The 21,294-nt window shown below is 31.9% G+C and overlaps 2 protein-coding genes and 1 long non-coding RNA gene across 3 annotated transcripts; 2 read left to right on the forward strand and 1 right to left on the reverse strand.

The window, feature by feature from the left end:
• The first annotated feature begins 7,361 nt into the window (after positions 1–7,361).
• Positions 7,362–9,757, forward strand: LOC139503220 (interferon alpha-inducible protein 27-like protein 2A). The gene is made up of 3 exons (XM_071292980.1): positions 7,362–7,484; positions 7,933–8,034; positions 9,288–9,757. Exons 2-3 carry the CDS (start codon positions 7,974–7,976, stop codon positions 9,647–9,649), a joined length of 423 nt encoding a protein of 140 aa, XP_071149081.1. The 5' UTR covers positions 7,362–7,484; positions 7,933–7,973; the 3' UTR covers positions 9,650–9,757.
• Positions 9,758–11,823: 2,066 nt separating this feature from the next.
• Positions 11,824–17,835, forward strand: LOC139503573 (interferon alpha-inducible protein 27-like protein 2A). The gene is made up of 3 exons (XM_071293373.1): positions 11,824–11,945; positions 13,831–13,928; positions 17,365–17,835. Exons 2-3 carry the CDS (start codon positions 13,868–13,870, stop codon positions 17,724–17,726), a joined length of 423 nt encoding a protein of 140 aa, XP_071149474.1. The 5' UTR covers positions 11,824–11,945; positions 13,831–13,867; the 3' UTR covers positions 17,727–17,835.
• Positions 17,836–20,157: 2,322 nt separating this feature from the next.
• LOC139502702 (uncharacterized) lies at positions 20,158–21,294 on the reverse strand. Its single transcript, XR_011658913.1, has 2 exons — positions 20,969–21,294; positions 20,158–20,301 (listed from the first exon to the last, which is right to left on the reverse strand). It is a non-coding gene; the product is annotated as an uncharacterized lncRNA (long non-coding RNA).

Raw genomic sequence — 21,294 nt, forward strand, 5'->3', positions numbered from 1 at the left:
CGAAATGGTCAGTTGACCCATATAGGAGTTATTGCCCTTTATAGTCAATTTTTAACCATTTTTCGTAAATCTTAGTAATCTTTTACAAAAATCTTCTCCTCTGAAACTGATGGGCCAAATTAATCCAAACTTATCCACAATCATCTTTGGGGTATCTAGTTTAAAAAATGTGTCCGATGACCTGGCCATCCAACCAAGATGGCCGCCATGGCTAAAAATAGAACATAGGGGTAAAATGCAGTTTTTGGCTTATAACTCAAAAACCAAAGCGTTTAGAGCAAATCTGACAGGGGTTAAATTGTTTATCAGGTCAAGATCTATCTGCCCCGAAATTTTCAAATGAATCGGACAACCCGTTGTTGGGTTGCTGCCCCTGAATTGGTAATTTTAAGGAAATTTTGCTGTTTTTGGTTATTGTCTTGAATATTATTATAGATAGAGATAAACTGTAAACAGCAATAATGTTCAGCAAAGTAAGATTTACAAATAAGTCAACATGACCGAAATGGTCAATTGACCCCCTAAGGAGTTATTGTCCTTTATAGTCAATTTTCAACAATTTTTATAAAATTGTAAATTTTTACTAAAATTTTCCACTGAAACTACTGGGCCAAGTTCATTATAGATAGAGATAATTGTAAGCTGCAAGGATGTTCAGTAAAGTAAGATGTACAAACACATCACCATCACCAAAATACAATTTTGTCATGAATCCATCTGCTTCCTTTGTTTAATAGTCACATAGACCAAGGTGAGCGACACAGGCTCTTTAGAGCCTCTAGTTCTTACTGTATGCAATAGGTCTACTATATTTGGTGTATTGGATGATTGTAAGGTGTACATATCTAGCTGGCAGGTGTCATCTGACCTTGACCTCATTTTCATGGTTCAGTGATTATAGTTAAGATTTTGATTTTTTGTCTTTTTTCTAATACTATATGCAATAGGTCAACTATATTTGCTGTATGGAAATATTTTATGATCTTTATGTCAGTCGCGCAGGTTTTATTTGACCGTGACCTCATTTTCACGGTTCATTGCTCTGTTAACCTTTTGTGTTTTGGTCTGTTTTTCTTAAACTATATTAGCTATGGGTCAACTATATTTGTTGTATGGAAGAATTGTTAGCTGTACATGCGTGCCTCAATCAATTACCCACATTGCATCGAATATTTGCATCTGTTATATTCCATAGAGCTTGACAGTATGCTTACAACAAAAACTAGAAGGCCTGCTTCGCGTATCTAGATTCCCCCTCTTAAAATTGATACAGAGTGACGACTTTAAACTATCGGTGTTGGAAACATTTTCTCCCCACTAGTGAAATATCTGTTAAATATCGGTAAATGATCAGTCAAAATTTGATTATGACGTCAAAATGTTTTGTTTTCGTCTGAATGTTCCTGTTGTGACGTCATGAAATAAGGCGACCATGCCTGATGACGTCGCATAAAAAGAACACATGTTTCTGAAAATAAAGGATTAAAATCATCAGAAAAACAGATTCCGACACTATTACTCGTGTATTATGATATTTCTCCACTCTCGACAGTTTTTAACTTTAATTATTTAAAAAGCTCGGCAAGCCTTAGATAATAAAATTTGACCGTCTCGAGTGAAGAAACATCGTAATACACTTGTTGCAGTGTAGGAATCTAGATGTCTCAAATTTGTATAAGTGGTCACCGATATAATGGTATAACTTCATTCCTGGCCAACCTAACCTCGAAAAGGCAAACAAAATGATCAATATTTGAATATTGCAATTGTTTGTTTCAATTAACTAGCACTGCTCCTCGTCGCATATGTGTGACCGATCGTCAAATATAGAATTGACGGTGGTCGCTCTTCAACCAATGTTGATTTTAATCGCTTTATTTCAACTCGATAGATCACGTATATAATTTTACATACATCGTGCAATCTTTTAATCATAGACAGGGAACCAGAAGCTAAAGCAAAATCTGCACGTAATTAATATTCAATAAGATCATTAATTATCCCTATGATACAAATCGTCAAAAACAAATGTATTTTCAAAAATAATTACCTTTGCAGGTGAAAGAAAAGAAGGATGGACATCAGATGATGTTTGGTGTTTAACGATTTTTTCTAATAGTTTCTACGTCGTTTTGTGTCTTGTTGTCGTTTTTCTTAACACTTATGTGTTTATTGTTTTTCAGTTGTGAATATACAAAGACCATTGTAAATTGAAGCAAAAATGGAAAACAGATATATTAGACTCTGTGTATTGTAAAGAAATATGGGGGTGCTGTGGGTGTTGTAGCTGTAGTTCCCACGTTTCATAATGTAGGTGTTTATTACAATGCTGATGTAGCAAATAGATGGAATGCAATGGTTGCTAATGGTGGAGGTATAGCAATATCTGCCGAAGTTTCAGCCTTCCTTCAATCAGCATTTTCTGTGCTTCCATCGTCGCAACATTAGTCGAATGTACAAATATTTTATTGGAGGGTGCTTACCAAATGACATTGAATGCATAGAGAAACATAAATGAAACGATGTTTTGATAAACTTTTTTACTTTTCTAACATACACCATTACTCTGAATGTGTTTTTAAAATAAGGAGAAGTGGTATGATTGCCAATGAGACAACTAGCCGAAAGGGAACAATTACATGTTACTTTACGAATTAAAACAATGAGCAAAAGTTCATAACATATAGCAGGTTACAAAAAGTCTCCAGTATGACAATTTATGCAAAATGAAAACCATCGGTTTGATTTGTAAAACACCAATGCACAAAAACCAAATATGATGGACATCATTCATCGAAAATCAATGAACTACATGTTCAGTGTTCAAGTCTCAAAATATAAATAGTTCGTCTTGTTTGAGCCTGACATTTTGTATAATTAAATGTCTGTTGAAGACTTCTAGATGTCTGCGTGTGTTGTTTCTTTTTTGTCTCATTGACGTTAATTAAAATTTTCAATTCGTACTAACGTCAAAACTTTGGATGTTTGCACACATGCCTTAAGTCCTCGTATTGAAACATATTGTTGACAGTTTTGCACCACAACTTCAATTAAAATGTGACGATTAAGAATTCACTGGGCCCATGGGGAAAATCTAAGTTTTAAGAAGCAAAATTCCAGTAACAATTATATGGTAGTTAAAAATGGACGAAAGATACCAGACGGCAGTCAAACTCAAAGATCGAAAATAAACTGACAACGCCATGGCTAAAATAGAAAAAGACAAACAGACAAACAAAAGTACACAAGACACAATAACCGTAAACTTGGGGTGATTTCAGGTTCTGCGGTAGGGTAAGCAGATCCTGCTCCACATGTGGCACCAGTCGTGTTAACCATGATATTACAAACCCGGTAATAAGCTATAGTCTCATTCTAAAGGTCACGTTTGTGAAAAGGGAAGGGGATTGTAGTCACGACATTAGAAACATATCCGATATCATCTGTGAAAAGTATATTCCATAACCAACTAATGATGGAGTCCTTACAATTTAGTAAACATATCTCAGTTGATACGATATCCTTTCTCTTTTGTTTCTTGTCATCATTTTCTATTCAAAGAGTTGCTACTAACAACGAAAGTAATATAGGAAAGATTTGTAGGATATGTGTTCTTAATAGTTTTGCACGACACTTAACAACAAAACAGACAATATGATCCAAATTGTGAACTTTTCAAATTTAAAAATTCCTTTGATTGACCGCTATGAAATTGATGTGTGATAGATGACTACAGATATGTTCCAATTGTCATATTTATACACAATGGCATTCTCTTTTCCTCTATTGTGACACTACCATGACACTACCTTATAAATTGTAAAATAGATTTATCGTATATAGTTGTTATATTTTAGTAAATCATGATAATGAAACGCATAAGATGTACCAAAATTACAATAATAATACATCAAAATATCTAGAATTGCAGAAAAATAAGCGATGGAAATTCTTTTTTTAACTTCTTGTATATTTTCAAAGATCTACATCTATATACATGTATGTTGGAATATTAATTAAGATCTTGAGTTTCATTTAAATGATTGATTCATAAACCGATTTAACGCCACATTTATTAATAAGTATTGTAATGTGCATTGTTATTGAATGTAATATCAGTATTTAGTTCAAATATAATCTTAAATCAATCCTTATTCTATCTTATTCATTCAAATGTGACGTCATTTTTCATTTTTTGATGATCTGTTTTAAAAATTCAAATGTGCCGTAATTTTTTTGTCATTTTTTATAATTTCAAATATGACGTCACTTGGAAGTTTAACCTTATTCGGATGTGCTGTATTTCGTCGGGTTATGTAGTGTATTTCGGTTGTTTCCTGTAATTAGTTAATACTTCAGTTTTATCATATATCTTTTGTATAGTCATTTAATAAAATTTACTGTTTGCAAAAGTATAAATTATTCTAAATAATAGGGATGTTCTGGAGCTAACAGAAAACCCTGGCCGTTTTTGGCACAACTTTTCTGAACTTTTGGTCCTCGATGCTGTTCAATTTTGTACTTGTTTCGGCTTTCAAACTTTTGTATCTGGGCGTCACTAGTAAGTCTTGTGTGGACAAAATGCACTTCTGGCGTATTAAAATTTTAAACTTTTTGCCTTTTGTTAGCTATTATTCACGTGTTTCTTTGTCAATTATGTTCTCCTATTTATTCATATTGTAGTCCTGTAATGTTGTGTTGTTATTTTAATGTTATATTACACATGGCCATAAAAGAGGGAGGTTTGGCATGCCACAAAACCAGGTTCAACCCACCATGTTTTCCTTTAAAAATGTCCTGTACAAAGTCAGGAATATGGCCATTGTTATATTATAGTTCGTTTCTGTGTGTGTTACATTTTAACGTTGTGTTTCCGTTGTGTCGTTCGTTTTCTCTTATTTTTGAGTGTGAATTCACATTACTATAAGACGTGTCACGGTACTTATCTATCCCAAATTCATGTATTTGGTTTTGATGTTATATTTGTTATTCTCATAGGATTTTGTCTAATGCTTAGTCCGTTTCTGTGTGTGTTACATTTTAATGTTTTGTGGTTGTTCTCTTATATTTAATGCGTTTCCCTCAGTTTTAGTTTGTTAATCCGATTTGGTTTTTTTCATGGATTTATGAGTTTTGAACAGCGGTATACTACTGTTGCCTTTATTTAACACTATTGTGCTATTTTTCGTTGGTCAGTTTTTATATATGGATGAGGCCGGAGTGTTCGGTACGAAAACTGTCAGTTCTTGTCAGTACATATTAGATTGGAGCGCACATAACACGTGTTGGACTCAAACAACCTAATTAGGGTTGAAAGGTTAGTGATACTGTAGTTCGACGACTTGGCCTACTTGGCCACGAGGACCATTGGCTTGTTCAGAGAAAATGACATACATAAAATTTAATATGTGTGTGGCAGAACATCAAATGATGTCAAAGCTTAACAAAATGTAAAAGAAGTTGAAATTGTCGGCGCTCTGCATTCCGAAAATGGGTTGTTCAAAAAAAAATGACACACCAGAGGTTTGAATTTTACTTATTTATGCTGACATGTAAAGAGATGTTATTTGTAGATATTCAAAATTGAATAACAGATAGTTGAGGCTATTTAGAACAGATGTTAAAGGCTTGCAAATTTCTCATCCATAGTTATAGATTAATATTTCATGTTCTGTATCTATACATATAAGTATGAAGAACACATTAAATGCAGTAACTAGATAAATCTCTTTGAAATTTTAATATATTTAGAAATGTTAACTTTCCAATTCTTTGTACAAATTGTGACTTGGATTGAGAGTTGTCAAATTGCCACTCATACCACATCTTCTTATACCTATTTTCAAAGTCCTTACGCTGAAGAAAGTTTCCAATACCACATTGTTGGCTGATATGTGTGTCAAGAGTACAATTATCTAATCATATATGCTGAAAACCATTAACTATAATTATAAATGGTTTAACGGAGGGACTATTTTCTTTTGTGTAAACATATATAGATTTCGAAACCTTATATTTACCTTAAATCATAATATTAAAGTGTGTGTATCCATGACATCATATTCTTAAACATATTATATTGCTAATGTTTTACAATGGAATCTCGAGAATGGAATCATTCACATGTAATTACAACTTACAAAGGTCCTCTCAAAACAAATGTATAGTAGTCACTTTTTATCATATAATATTTTCCATGTTAAAATGTAATAGTATTTTCTTTTTTGATGTTTTCTTTTGTATACAGTTTTGATGCAACTTCTATTAAATTCTCCGATTTAATGCGCTGTCTTGTAGGCATGGTTAGGTCATCCTCATTTTTCCCTTCTGTGAATTTACCTTTACATGTCAAGCACAAAGGTCAGATGTCTTATAAGGTCAGTTTGTTTCATTTCCGGGGTAAACCTCCATTAACATGTATGTCTGTCGATGTATGTACTTTTGCTTATTGTAAAAGGAAAACTATCTTTATTTTTACTAACCTTTTGACTGTTTGAAAGTTGGAATGCTTCAGTTAAAAGAAATGAGATGGAAGATACCAAATACATAGAAACAAATATATTTGTACAGGAAACACTAAACTATTCAAGTGCAGGGAAAATCTACCCTAAACTTGAGAATTGAATGTGTCAAAGTGACCATTACCCGACAAAAGAGCAAACAACAGTGGAAGGCCACCAATGGATCTTCAATGCAGCTAGAAGCTTCCACACCAGAAGATGTGCTTCAGCTATCCCCTAAACAATTATGTATACTAGTTCAGTTATAAAATAAAATTGAAAAAAACACGTTAAATAATTTCTTGCGTCCGAAGCGCTTTACCTTCATCGGGAACGCTCAAAGCCAAACATTTGAAATCCGAAGATGTATAATATGGACGTCTTACTAAACTCCGAAATATACACGAGAAACTAAAATTAAAATTCAAACAAGACTTACATGTCCACAATGTCTACGTTGTATTAAATCAAGAATTTTATTTGTTATTTTCGATCAACGATCATATGGCAAGGACGGTCATTAACTGCAATAAATGAAGTAGCTGAAATATCATCTTACTTTATAATTAAACTTATCCCAGTCCGAGTTCCAGTCATTCTCATAGATCTCGAAGCGGACTTTTCTATCAATGGCATTTAACTGTGATTTGAAAAATTTCATTATAGCTTGCTTTGATAATTTTGATATATAATGCGCTTTCTTCAAGCATGTACGAACAGTTATTCATCAAACGCTGATATTGGAAAAGCTTTATCAAATTTGACCTTGTGTTCATTTGTACTTTCGTTTTTGGTGTAAATTTTCAAAACCAATGAGCCGAAGGTTTTCCCTATACTATTTATAAATATGAACACAAAAGAAATAATTATGCTTACGTGTTTCGTGCACATTTATCCTATAGCTATATAAATACATAACATCAAACATTACGATACAGGTTTAAACTGGGGAAATAGATTACACAGATTCAATATATTGTGCATGTAAGTACCGATATAAACACTAGATTTAGACATGTTAGATTAAACGGTACTTTCATCGTAGATCATTGTACCTTTAGTTATTAGAATGATTTAAAGACACATTGCTCGGACGCACTTTTGTTTAATATTTCAAAATGAAAAAAAAAGTTCTTTCTGGAATATAGCCATTTTTCTTAAATTGTTGATGTGGACTAGGTTGATTTCATATTAATACAGTTTCGCAATAGGGATAGAGGGAACCTTGTATCATCCCGGGTTTGGTTTTTTTTTTTTTTTTTTCTTTCGGTAAACATGGTAAAGGTTGTGACTTATACATGTTATATTCATTTTATGTAGCCATATGACTTTTCGGTTTTCAGCTTTTGTATCATTGTGTTTCTATTTAATAAGTTTTACATGTAGTTGTGTAGTGTCATGCCTTCTTCTTATTGTGCTTATTATTTTTCAGTATTGAGTAATATACAAAGACCATTGTATAACAAATCAACAATGAATCAAAAATATATAACAGTCTGTGTATTATTTGTTCTCTTTTGTTCACCTGTTCAAGGTAATACATTATAGATCATGGTTGATTAATTGTTTATCCAGTTGTTCGGAATAAAGTTGTTTATACACAACCATTAAGCGTAGACAACACGTTATCATATAAGTATCATAGAAGAATCAGAATAAGATCAAATGGTCTCAAAGTTTTCAAATTTTAAAAGACAAATGTAAAATTGACCAACATAATAGACATATATACATTTCAACGGATAAAAACTTTAACAGTAAGGATGAGACGTGAGATATACAGTAACGCGAATAATTGAAAATAAATTAGTTGCAATTCTTTTTTTTTTTCGTTCCGAGAATTGATGAAGGAAATTGTTATTGCATTCTTTCAACATACAGATAAAACACTGACGACGCGTTTTTACAAATAAATTCATTATCAGATGTGCAGTTTCAAAAACGTTACTAATTTTATACAATTTTGCATGAACAATTGATTAAAAAAGCTAATAGAATATAGAATTTTATTATTATTATTATTGACATCATATATCTTTCAGGCGTTTATAATTTTAGTTGAAGGCCAAATTTGCACTTATATGTAAGAAAGATGACTCGAATCGGTGCAGAACTCGAATCAGGTTCAGAACCAAACGTATCGAATATCTCTCAGTTTTTAACCCACATTTGTTATTCCAATATCAATTTAGTCCAGGCGTTACATAAAAAGTAAACTCACAAAAATACTGAACTCCGAGGAAAATTCAAAACGGAAAGTCCCTATTTAAATGGCAAAATCAAATGATAAAGCACATCAAACGAATGGACAACAACTGCCATATTCCTGACTTGGTACATGCATTTTCAAATGTAGAAACTGGTTGATAGAACCTGGTACATGCCTCATCATACGTTAACTCTGACATGTCTGAATGGCCGATACATAGCGTTGTAATGACTCTCGTTAATCAAATTACTTCTCGTCTTTCTTGTATTCTTTTAAACACAAATAAGGTGATGAAGTTTAAATTTCAATGATACATCTCTAAAGGATCAAATGACTTACACATTTTTGATTGAATGACATCAGCTGACGATTGACTGAATCTGTTATTTCAAAAATAATTAATAATCACCACGTAAACGAATTAAAAAAAACGTCTCTTAATAAATGTTTTAGCTGACATTTAAATATAACTTTCCAATGAATAGTTCAATCTGTTGCTATTATATATCAAAAAGTCAAACAAATGAATTTAGAAAAAAAAACAAATGTATTAAAAAAATATATATATAATTCTTAAGGCGATGATGAATCAACAAACAATGGCGAATGGACTTCAGATGATATTTGGTGTTTAACAAAAACAGTAGGAGGCGCTGCAATATTTGGAACAGGAGCCGTTGCTTTAGCACCCGTTGCACTTGGTGCAGCTGGCTTTACTGGAGCTGGTATAGCTGTAGGGTCATTCGCAGCAAAAGCGATGGCAGCCTCTGCTGTTGCCAATGGAGGAGGCGTTATAGCAGGAGGAGTTGTTGCCACCCTTCAATCAGCTGGAGTCCTTGGTTTAGGCGTTGGTGCAAAGGCTGCCATCGGTGCAACAGTTGGCGGAATATACAGTTATTTTGTTGGAGGGTGCTCAGCAGATGACATTGACTGTCAATAGAACAATTGTAATGTCTACTGTTCTAAATATGTAAATACTTAACCACCTATTGAGATTTGTGAAATACCCAACACAAAATAAAATGTAATTAGAATATTTCCGAGATTATGATTTTTGTTGTTTTTTATACGTCCTTGTACTTATAAATTTACTATAAGAATGTGTATGATTGAAAATACATAAGTAACCATGAAGACAAAAGGATAAAGATATATAGAAATTGACAATGATTATCGGTTGAAAACAAACCTCTACGACAAAAGAGATGATTTCAGCTTCCAATTGTGAACTTTCTATTTCAGTTGAGTCTCAGGTTTCTTTCGCCCTTCGTTTACAGACTATAACTATAAATAGAGCTATACCAAAAATTTAAATAAAATGTGAAAAAATGAGAACAACCGACTTGATTTATACTACAATGCATGAAAAAAGACCACACATTCACATTCACATTCACTTCTAAATGTCTGTCATGTTATTTTCTCTGTGATGATTAGTTTGCTGTTCTATTGACCTATTTTGAAAATTGTCAAATTATATAAAGTTTAATAAATGTTTGAAAACATTCATAGCTACCACAAATTGACTACAAAATTTCAATCTATTGAAAAAAGAGAAGATGTATTATTTGGCCCTGGGAAATTAGTTTCATCACGCAGCATTCCCTTTATATCTGTATTGTAGTATACCAATTTCAATTGATGCTATATCAATTAGATTTGTTTCCTATTATAGTTTGACTAACACATTAGATAAAATGAGGGTCGGTTGAGAACAAACTGTTCGACAAACAAAATAATACTTCCAAATCGTTACCTTTTTACGTGTAGAGATATTACCTGCATGTCGAGTATGTCTCTCAAAGTTGATACGCTCATACAACTGTCATTTATCCGTCCATTTACCGAATGAGATGTATATCCACGATTGTACAACCCTTGAGCATCATAACGGTTTGCATTATGTGGAACGGGTCAGCTTACCCTTTCGAAGCATATCTAACATCACCCTCGGATTTTGTCAGATTTATGTTGCTCAGTCTGTAGTTTTCTATGTAGTGATTTGTAGACACAATTTGCCATTTCGTCGTTTTTCTTTTTTTCCCCTGTCATTATCAGTTTATTTTTTTTTTTGGCTTCGAGATTTGAATATCCTTTGGAATATATTTAATCTTTTTAGATTGTAAAATCGTTGTACGTATTTTTTTAAGCTAGCTTTGAAACCAGCTTGAATCAAATAGTTCCTGCATCAGAAATGTCTGTACCAAGTCAGGAATATTGCAGCTGATTTCCATTCGTTTTATGTGCTCGAGGACGGTGGTATTAGATAAAAATGTTAAAGACAAATCTAGAATAAAGTTTAAGAGCATTGAACACCCAGAAATTTGATAAATCTTGTCTTATACGGTTAAGGAATTAAATGCAGCATGTGCAGAACATTCTTTGAGTGCCGTATAATAGTAACTCCTTAGTTTGTAAACATTTTAATTATTCTAAAAACAATATAAATGATATTTCATTCTACCCAGAAGTCCTGGTCACTGTACCCTCGGTAACTAAATATCAGTTTAAAATTGTGATTCTAGTACAGTGGTATCGACCCAATTGATGTATATGAGAGATTTCCGTCAATATAATTTTACTTTAATGTGTATTTTTTTATGGAAAATGCAGAACCTAGGGCGCTGAGAAACTGTTTTCGTCCTGTATGGTCGGGCATCGAGCCACCATATGAAGTTTACATTGTGTCAAAATTTCATACTTGTTAAATATAAACATTTATCTAAAAAAAAAACATGATGGAAATGGGGAATGTGTCAAAGAGACAACAACCCGACCAAAGAGAAGACAACAGCTGGAGGCCACCAATGGGTCTTCAATGCAGCGAGAAACTCCCGCATCCGGTGGAGTCCTTCAGCTGGCCCTTAAATTACATTATTGTGTAAGATTCTTCAAAGATCTTGTGATGGGTTATTTTCAACCAAAAATTGAAATCATATGTGGATAAATTCCTCAGAAATCCTATATCACAATTATTATTTTACACATTTGAATTCCGCTTTTGACTAATCCTTGTGCTCAAAATTAAAAGGTCAATTGACTACAACTTCTTATTTCACAGTCTATACTTGTTTAAAAACTGACTTGATTCAACAAATAAACACAATCAAATCATAATCAAATATATATGTATGTGCTACGTTCACATTTACCTGATATAAATTGTAGATAAGAAAATAGTAACTAAGGGTTTAAACCGAGGGAATAACTTGCACAGATTTAATATATTTGTCCATGTAAGTATCAACATTAAAATAAGAATTTATTAAGTCAAATTTGTATTAGTGTTACTAGTATATATAACTTTTATTATTTTCAATTTCGATCTTTAAACACTATAAATTACATGTAATTGATTTTGGCCTTTTCACTGGATTTGGCTTGTATCCTTTTTTTATATTCGAGTACCACAGATTAGTGTCAGGCATACACAATCATAATAGATATAGGAAGATGTGGTATGAGTGCCAATGAGACAACTCTCAATCCAAATAACAATTCATAAAAGTAAATCATTATAGGTCAAGGTACGGCCATCAACACGGAGCCTTGGCTCACACTGAAAAACAAGCTATAAAAAAGTAAAATCACAAAAATACTGAACTTAGAGGAAAATCAATTCGGAAAGTCCATAATCACATGGCAAAATCAAATAAAGGGCCACAAAATTACTAGTGTAAAACCATTCAAACGGGAAAACCAACGGTTTAATCTGTATAAAAAAAGCGAGAAACGAAAAACACGTATAAATAACATACACACACGACAACTACTGTACATCAGATTCCTGATTTAGGACAGGTGCAAACATTTGCAACAGGATTAAACGTTTTAATGGTACCAAACCTTTTCTTTTTTTCTCAAACAATAGTATAACATCACAACATAGAAAAACACCCGATAAAATATCAATTGGAAGGCTTAACTCAATCAAAAAACGTAAGTTTACACACTATGAACGAATAAATTTTATCTGCGATACCTTTATGCATAGTTAATCAAATTATTAGGGATAAATATTTAAGGTCAAAGGTAAATAAACAAGTTAAAACAAAGCTATGTTAAGATACCACTGTGTAATATTTAACAATTTTTAGGTTTCATATTCTACATAGGTAAATGAATAAAAATATTTTGTCAATAGTATAACATCATAACATAGAAAAACACACGATAACTATCAATTGGAAGGCTTAACTCATTCAAAAAACGTAAAATAACACACTATGAACGAATAATTTTGAGCTGCGATACCTGAATGCAAATGCATAGTTAATAAAATTATTATGGATAAATATTTAAGGTCAAACGTTAATAAACAAGTTAAAACAAAGCTATGGTAAGATATCACTGTGAAATAGAATTTTTAGTAAAATCTTCACTTTTGAAAAGAAAGGTTTCATATTCTACACAGGTAAATGAAAAAATAATTTTGTCGTTAAGTGAGCCTTGTATCTTTAATGAGTTTTATGGTTTATAAGATAACCTGATGTTTTATTTTTGACCTTCAGTGGTATGTTCTTTATATATGCATCTAAACTATGATGAAATATGTTTTGCTTTCCTTTATCTTTTTGTTTGTAAACTGAATACATCGTAGTATACTTTTAAAAGTATAGTATATAAAGTGTTAGAATTATTATCATATTCAAACTTAAAAGCAATGTCACATTGTTTTAAATTTTTCTTCTTCTGTTTTATTTTAATATATTTTCACGAACAGTTTTGTTATACAAATGAATGATACGAATTGGAGTGGAAATCACATGCTTTTATAACTTATAACTAGTTAGTTCGCTGATTACTTTGTAATTCCTGAATGTAAATTTATATTGGATAGTAGATATTCACAATACAGTGGAATTTATCATGATTTCAACATCGTTTAAAGGCGATCGTCCTAGGAGGCACATGGACTTTAAAGGGGCCCAAGTTTAAAACTATGTGTCCTAAAGGCTACAGATTTTACTTTCTAAACAAATTTATATGTGTATGTTTGTGTTTTTATTTCTATTTGTCATTGGTGTGTCTTCAGCTTTGTACCGAATATATTTTTTCATTTTGTGTTAAGCCTACTTTATTATTATTTTATATACAAAATCTTTTTATATTATATTTCAGTACTAAATATACATATCCTTTGTATATAACAGCAACAATGGAACGAAAATATATATTAGTATGTGTATTGTTTGTTCTTTTTGGTACACCTGTTCAAGGTAATATATAACAGTGTATAATATGCAACGGGAGTTTTCTTGTTGATAATTGTTTAAAGAATGTACTATACCATTATAAGCTTTCAATTTAATGTGTAATAGAAAGCTCCGGTATACAGTTCAAGTCTAATAAAGCTTATATTTGAACAAAAACTTAAGTAAGGGAAGAGCGACGGAAGATATCAGAGGGACAGCCAAGCTCATAGATAAAAAATAAACCGGCATCGCCATGGCTACAAAATGAAAAAGACAAATCATTAATAGACAAATTAAAGTACACATACACAACATAGAAAACGAAAGACTAAGCAACACGAACCCAATTACAAACGTAAACAACAGCATCCAAAAGACAAACATTTGGGCATATAAGCTCTATCATGATGTAGCTTTAACTGTTATGAAATTGAATTTAAATTTTAAACCTAATTTTAATATTTTCCTGCAATATTTAGAATGATATATAGTAGTATCGTATTATATATGTAGATAGTTCATTGTACTTAGCTCATATGATTCTCAAATATACAGCTATCTGCTTTTAAGTCTAAATGGACATACAATAATATAAAACACCAATCATGGCAATTATTGATATAAAAAATATGATGAATTAAAGACACATGTGATAAACAGTAAACAAACCAAAAAAACCAAAAATACGTGCAGTTGCTTGTTCAGAATACTTTTTGTTGCAGCTCAATTATTATAAATTTAGAACAAAAAGTATTGAAATTATATTAATCTCACCTACCAATTTCTATCATAGTTGATACGGTCTTCATCCAATATACAGTAAAAATACTGGCGATGTAGTTGGATTTTCCTATACAACAACACTAATTTGTACTTACATATCTATTACCTTTATCATATGCATTCACATAGCTGAGATTAATACATATGAGACAATATCTGAAAAAGTCTAATTTCCATGTCCCACACTTTACCAGCAATTTTTTTTATTCAGGCACCTTTTGGGAAAATTTTAAGTTACAGCACTAACTAGAGTATATAATGCACCAACTGCAACCAATTAAACATTCTTTTTAATATTTTTTCTAATAAAATATTATAATTTAAATGGTCAACCCCCCCCCTTTCCCCCAAAATCATAGTGTCCCCTGTTATTTTCTGAAAATTAAATTATTCAAAGAATATCTAAATTAAGTAAGCAGCCTTCCTATTTTCACAAATCTGATAGATTATATAAAAAAACTTCTCCATTACTGGTCTGGTTTTGTTATTACTGCATTTTTAAGGGTGTTTTAAATGTTGTCCCCAGGGGTAATTTCCCTCCTGTCACCGCGTGGTTTTTTCCTCCTGTGGACATGTTTGAAAGACCAAAAATTTACCTCTTGTAATGCAATGTGAAGAGCATCATTTCCTGAATGTATGACTCCATATGTTTAGGTGAAAAGCAACCAGTTTAAAAAATCTGAACTCCCCAAAGATCAGAATATGGAGAAAAGAAATTGTGTTGTTCTCTCCTGTTACAGCCTTTTTGTGTACCTTCTGTACACAATTCGAGTAAAAGATCAAAAAGTACTGCGTAATTTCTTTCTGTTACGTTCTGTCATGTTACCTGATTGAAAGTAACCGCATAACCATTATCAGTAACAGGAAGGATGTTCTAGACAATTTCACTGATGAATCAAAAAAACAAATATTTCATTTAATATAAGTTATCATCACCATATTAAATAAATTTCAAAATAATATACAGTATAGTGAATGAAAAAATAGGTATTTTGCTTTTGATAACAGCAGAGAACATTTTGCAATTTTAGTATAGTAGATAGTAACAGAAAGGAATTTATTTTAAAATTTTTCATTACCTAGGCAGATTTTTCATCTTGCAAATACAGTTTGAAAGGATAAATAACATTGTTTGCTGTTATCTTCCAATCTGAAATGATGTATTTTTCTAAAACTATAAAATCAAGCATTTTTTTTTTTAGAAAAAAATCCTTTTTGTTACCAACTCTGTCCTGTTACCGTTGTCCTGTTACTCAAGATTCTTTCATGTTACCGACGTATCTGACTATATTTAAGTATATTTCTAAACCTTTTGTATTGCAAATGCAATTGGCATTTGATAAACTATTGCAGGATATACAAGTAAACCACAAATAGTGTCTTAAACTTATTCCTTATTCCTATTAGAAACTTTTTAAAATTGATTCACTTTGGTAACAGGAAAGAACTGGATTTTTTTTATACCATTTTTAAAATTGCCATTGTTACCACATTTAACAATTGTTTGAATTACAGACAACAGTTCCTAGATCCTCAATGTGTGTTCCTCGATTTGTGTTATTAAAAGACCTGGTCTAAAGAGTTTTTTTGGTTTTTCTTCTTATTGCCAAAAGTTAGACTTTTTCAGATATTGTCTCATATCAGTTAAGAAAACAGCAGATTTTAACTTACATGTATTAATCGATATACAAAATATTCTATCATGTAACAGGTACATTTCATCAATCTTATATAAACACAAGTCTATAAAAGTGTATAGATTTAAAATAATTTATCTTGAACCATTACTTAGTTCAAACAGCATTTCCTTTTAAATTTATTATATAAACTAGGTAGCATTGATCTTATTTGAATTAATGATTGAAGAGACATGATTCGATTTTACAGAATAGAAAATAATGGGTGAAAAGATAAGGAATAGAGAAAAAATTAGCCCCATAACATAAACAAAAAAATATAGTTGGGGGATAAATAATAAGAGCAGAGAATAATGGACAAAAATAGAATAAATTAAGAAAAAAAGCATACGAAACAAATTGAATACGTAGATTCAAATCTTTACGTTATTCGCTAATTTTCTTTCCGATCATTCATTTAGTGTATGTTTGTTATGGAGGTGGCGTGTAATTTTCATTTCCTTTGAAAAAAATACTGTGTTTCAATTTATATACATATATATTATTTTTTTAGATTGCCTAACAATGTAATATTAACAAACTGTTTGTAGGGAAATATTAGAATGTTCAAAATACTAACAAGTTATAAAAATAAACGCATTGTTAGGCAATCTTTAATTTTATTTGTGTGATTCAATTAATCTCTGTATTGATTAATCCACACCTATCATAGATTTGTATGTCATGTGCTGCTCTTTTTATGCACTTATATTTTTTTTACATACAGAAATAATGAGTTTTAGCAACTGCATGTTTAAAAAAAAAAGGTTTTGTAAATATAACATAAAAATAGAAACCCTCGATGGATATTATAGCTTTGGGGTTGATTTATCTTTGAATCAACCTCGTCAAAAGTCAATAATTGTATATAAATTCACCTATCTTAATAGAATATCTTTACACTTGGAATGAGTAACTAAAGGAAAACAGCATGTATTTGATTATACTGTAATGAACAATTTAATGAAAAAAAGTATTTACAAACTTGTTAACCACCTTAGGTGAAAAAACAGAGAGAAGGACTTCAGATGATGTTTGGTGTGCAATAAAGAAATATGGAGGTGGTGCATTGGTGGGAGCAGGTACAGTACGCTTAGTAGCCCCTGTACTTGGGGCAATTGGCTTTGGCCCGGCTGGTATAGTAGCTGGGACATTTGCAGCTACAGCTATGGCATTTGCAGCTGCTGCCAATGGTGGAGGCGTAGTAGCTGGAGGAGTTATTGCCACCCTTCAATCTACAGGCGCTGCTGGGTTAGGCCTAGCTTCAAAGGCTATCATTGGTGTTACATCAGGTGGAATATACAGCATTTTAGTTGGAGGATGCTCGGAAGATGACATTGCATGTAAAGAGAAAGAAAAGTGATGAACAGATACTTTAATTTGATGATCTTATTTTGCAATTTCTGAAACACTTTAAAATTTGAAAAATTTATTATCACGAATGGAATAAAAATATCTGTTGATTTATTAAACCTCTATTTGTACTATCAAAATACAACAGTATATATTTCCAATCACGTAATTGTCTCCCGCGTATTGTGTTGCGAGGGATAGGCCATACCGGGCGTCGTCCGTCCGTATATCTATCTGTCCGGCCTTGTTATCACTCTCACATATACAATTCTTGCCATAATTATAAAACTTATGCTCTAGGTCATATCACCAACATTTTGGACAAGTAACATTATGGTGGTCGATCGACTATTTAAAAACGCGTCATGCCCCTTTGAAAGATCAACTTTATGGGAAATGGCTTCGTTAGTTTGTTTTACACTTATTCATATTTGTACATCAGTTAAGCCGTTAGTTTTCTCGTTTGAATTGTTTTACATTTGTCATTTCGGGTCTTTTATAGCTGACTATGCGGTATGGGCTATAGGTCCTAATTTTGTATCATTTCGTCTCTAGTGAAGAGCTGTCTTTTTGGCATTCAGTCCAAATCTACTTTTTATTATCGTTAGCGCTCTCACGGGTATAAATTCTTTACCAGATTTGTATAAAACTTATACTACAGGTTAATATCAGCAATACTGGGACAAATTCTATAATGGTGAACGATCGACTTTTTATACGAATCAAAAATGGCTACCCTACCGCTCTCATGAATAAAATTCTTGTCAGATTATTATAAATAAAGTCAATAGTAGTATACCACTGTTCAAAAGTCATAAATCTATTGAGAAAAAACAAATCCGGGTAACAAACTAGAACCGATGTAAATACATCAACCTATAGTAAAACTTATACTATTGGTTAATATCAGCATATGTCGGATAAGTTACTTAATTTATTATGGTGGATGATCGACTGTTTTTAAAGGATTTATGTCTCGTAGAAATATTAAATTGATTAAAAATGGTCAGGATAGCGCTAACACACGAAACAATTCTTGCCAGATTTTTATAAAACTTATACTATAGGTTGATATCATCTATATCTCGAACAAGTTTTATAATGGTGGACGATCGACTTTTTTAAAAGTTGTGTGTGAAGTTAGCAGCCGGTTCGTCGATACTCGATATTCAATATCCAACCGGCTGCTAGCAGTCGGAATGATACTCAAATGAAGATGATAATGGCAAAATATTAAAATATTCGACAAAATTAGAAGCATGAAGACCGTCAAAATGATGGTAAGACCCCAAGTTTGTTAACGTCCATAAAATTCATCGAAATCATACACTCTGTATATATGAAGGTCGCACCGAAAGGAGTTCCAAGAAAAATGTCCTCTTCGATATCTTCGAAGGGCTTAGAATGTCACTGTTTAGCGGATAATTGTAAAAATTTACAATCAAGGGCGCAGGGCAATGGTGCGACCACACTGGTCTCTAAATCCTACTTATATTTTGCAGGCAGTTCGTTAATATGTAGAAACAGACATGACTTAAAGGAATTTCGGTACACTTTCTGTCTTCTATGTTTACGGAGGGCCCAAATTGCCAGACAGCTTAAATAATGGTATTACCCTCCTCATCAATGTCAATGAAATTCTTCGATATCATACACTCTGTATATATAAAGTTGCATCAAAGGGAGTTTTAAGAATAGTATAATCTTCGGTATCTACGCAGGCTTAGATTATTACTTTTCAGCAAAAAATTGCCAAAATTTCAGAATTTACGACAGCTTGAAGGAGTCATAAAACGATTTCCTACGTATCTTTTCACTCCTCTTAACTATGAAAGTCATGATTTTAATATTATGAAATATTTTATTTTTTTATGATTTTTAACTACATTTGAATAACGAACCAACTGCTAGCGGCCGGTTGGAACATGTGGAAATTGAATATCGAATATCGAAAAACGATAGCTTTCTGTACACCTGGTTTTGAAAAACAAATGTGCCTGCTGCTCAAATACCGATAATGGGTTAGAATGTATATGCCATCTTTTTGTAAGCAGGTACGTTAAACCAATTCACCCAGGAACCAAACAAGTTTTTTCGTCAATACCAGTTACATTTACAAACAAAACCACGAATAGTGATTGATTTCCTAAAAGCTTTCAGGAAGTACTAATTTGTAATATTCACCTAAGATCAATGGATGGCGTATGCTTTATAATGATTAGAATACCACATGAAGTTATGTTGATCTATTTTTTTATATCAAATGCAGACACTGAAGATAAAAAAAACATCTTCATAGAATTTGATGCGTCCGAACGGCTGTTTTGGAATACCTTTCATTATGAACACTCAAACCTAGCATTTGAAAGGCATAATTGTATAGATACGTAGATAAGTTAGGAGTTATATAAACAACGAAACCTAAATTTAATAACCCAATCTTGTAATGATAAATCAAACACATTTATTGCAAAATTTTCTGCAGTTTTCGTTGACCCAAGTAGTAAGGCTAGGTGCGTTACAAATAGTTCCTCGACCTCCATATTGGTTACAGGTATCAATTTTGTCTGCACATGTTAGTTTACCTTAAAGAAACAAAACAAAAATATATGTCTATGTTATATGAATAAATGGAGCAGTGTTCGTACCGTATTTGAATGGCAAACTATCGGATCTCGACCCAGTTTGGATAATATAATTCAACTTCATACGTTCTCGAGCAAACAAAAAAAAACATGAACAAAGAATGCTGAAGAAAAAGCATCAGGAAACAGTAAAATAAATATTGAAAACGTAAAAAAAATTAATCTAAAAATGTTTAGCATAAAAGGATGATTTATTACTAGGACATACATTAATTCATATTTAAGGTGGTACCAGAGACCTTGACTAAAATTAATTTGGCTCGTTTAATTTTCATAAAACTTTGTCAAAATATTTCCTTTCACAAAAATATAAAACTTTTTAAAAACTTGAACCAAGCACTTTCTCAGAAACGTTTCATTGGAAATATAGCAATTTGATGAACACTAATTTTCGTTTCGTCTACAAAAGACTCATCAGTGACGCTCTAATCCAAAAAAGTTATAAAAAGTCGAAATAAAGTACGAAGTTGAAGAGCATTGAGATCCAAAATTCCTAAAAGTGTTACCAAATACAGTGTAAAGGACACTAGACTCAGTTTAGCTGAAGTATACAAATTGGAGTTATGTACGAGTAAAAGCAACCGCTTTAATAAAAAGAACTTCTTACCAGACTGGCATGTTGGTCCATTGTATCCTGCATGGCATTGACACAAAAACCCAGAATGACTACTATAGCAGTCACCATGACCATTGCATGGATCTGGAATGCAGTCTGAAAAATATTTTAAATAATCTGCATCTCTTACCACCAACGAAAACAATTTCTTTAAAATAATAAAATAATTTGTTGACGTATTACTATATATCTATCAAAGTATAACTTTAGAAAAACATTATATTATAGCAGAATAAAAGAATAAGGAGACAAAGTCGAAAGAAAATCTAAACAAAATACCGAGAATGGCTTGCTATGGCTACTTATATTCTGGGTAA

The sequence above is a fragment of the Mytilus edulis genome, chromosome 14, assembly GCF_963676685.1.
Source record: "Mytilus edulis chromosome 14, xbMytEdul2.2, whole genome shotgun sequence".
NCBI lineage: Eukaryota > Metazoa > Mollusca > Bivalvia > Mytilida > Mytilidae > Mytilus > Mytilus edulis.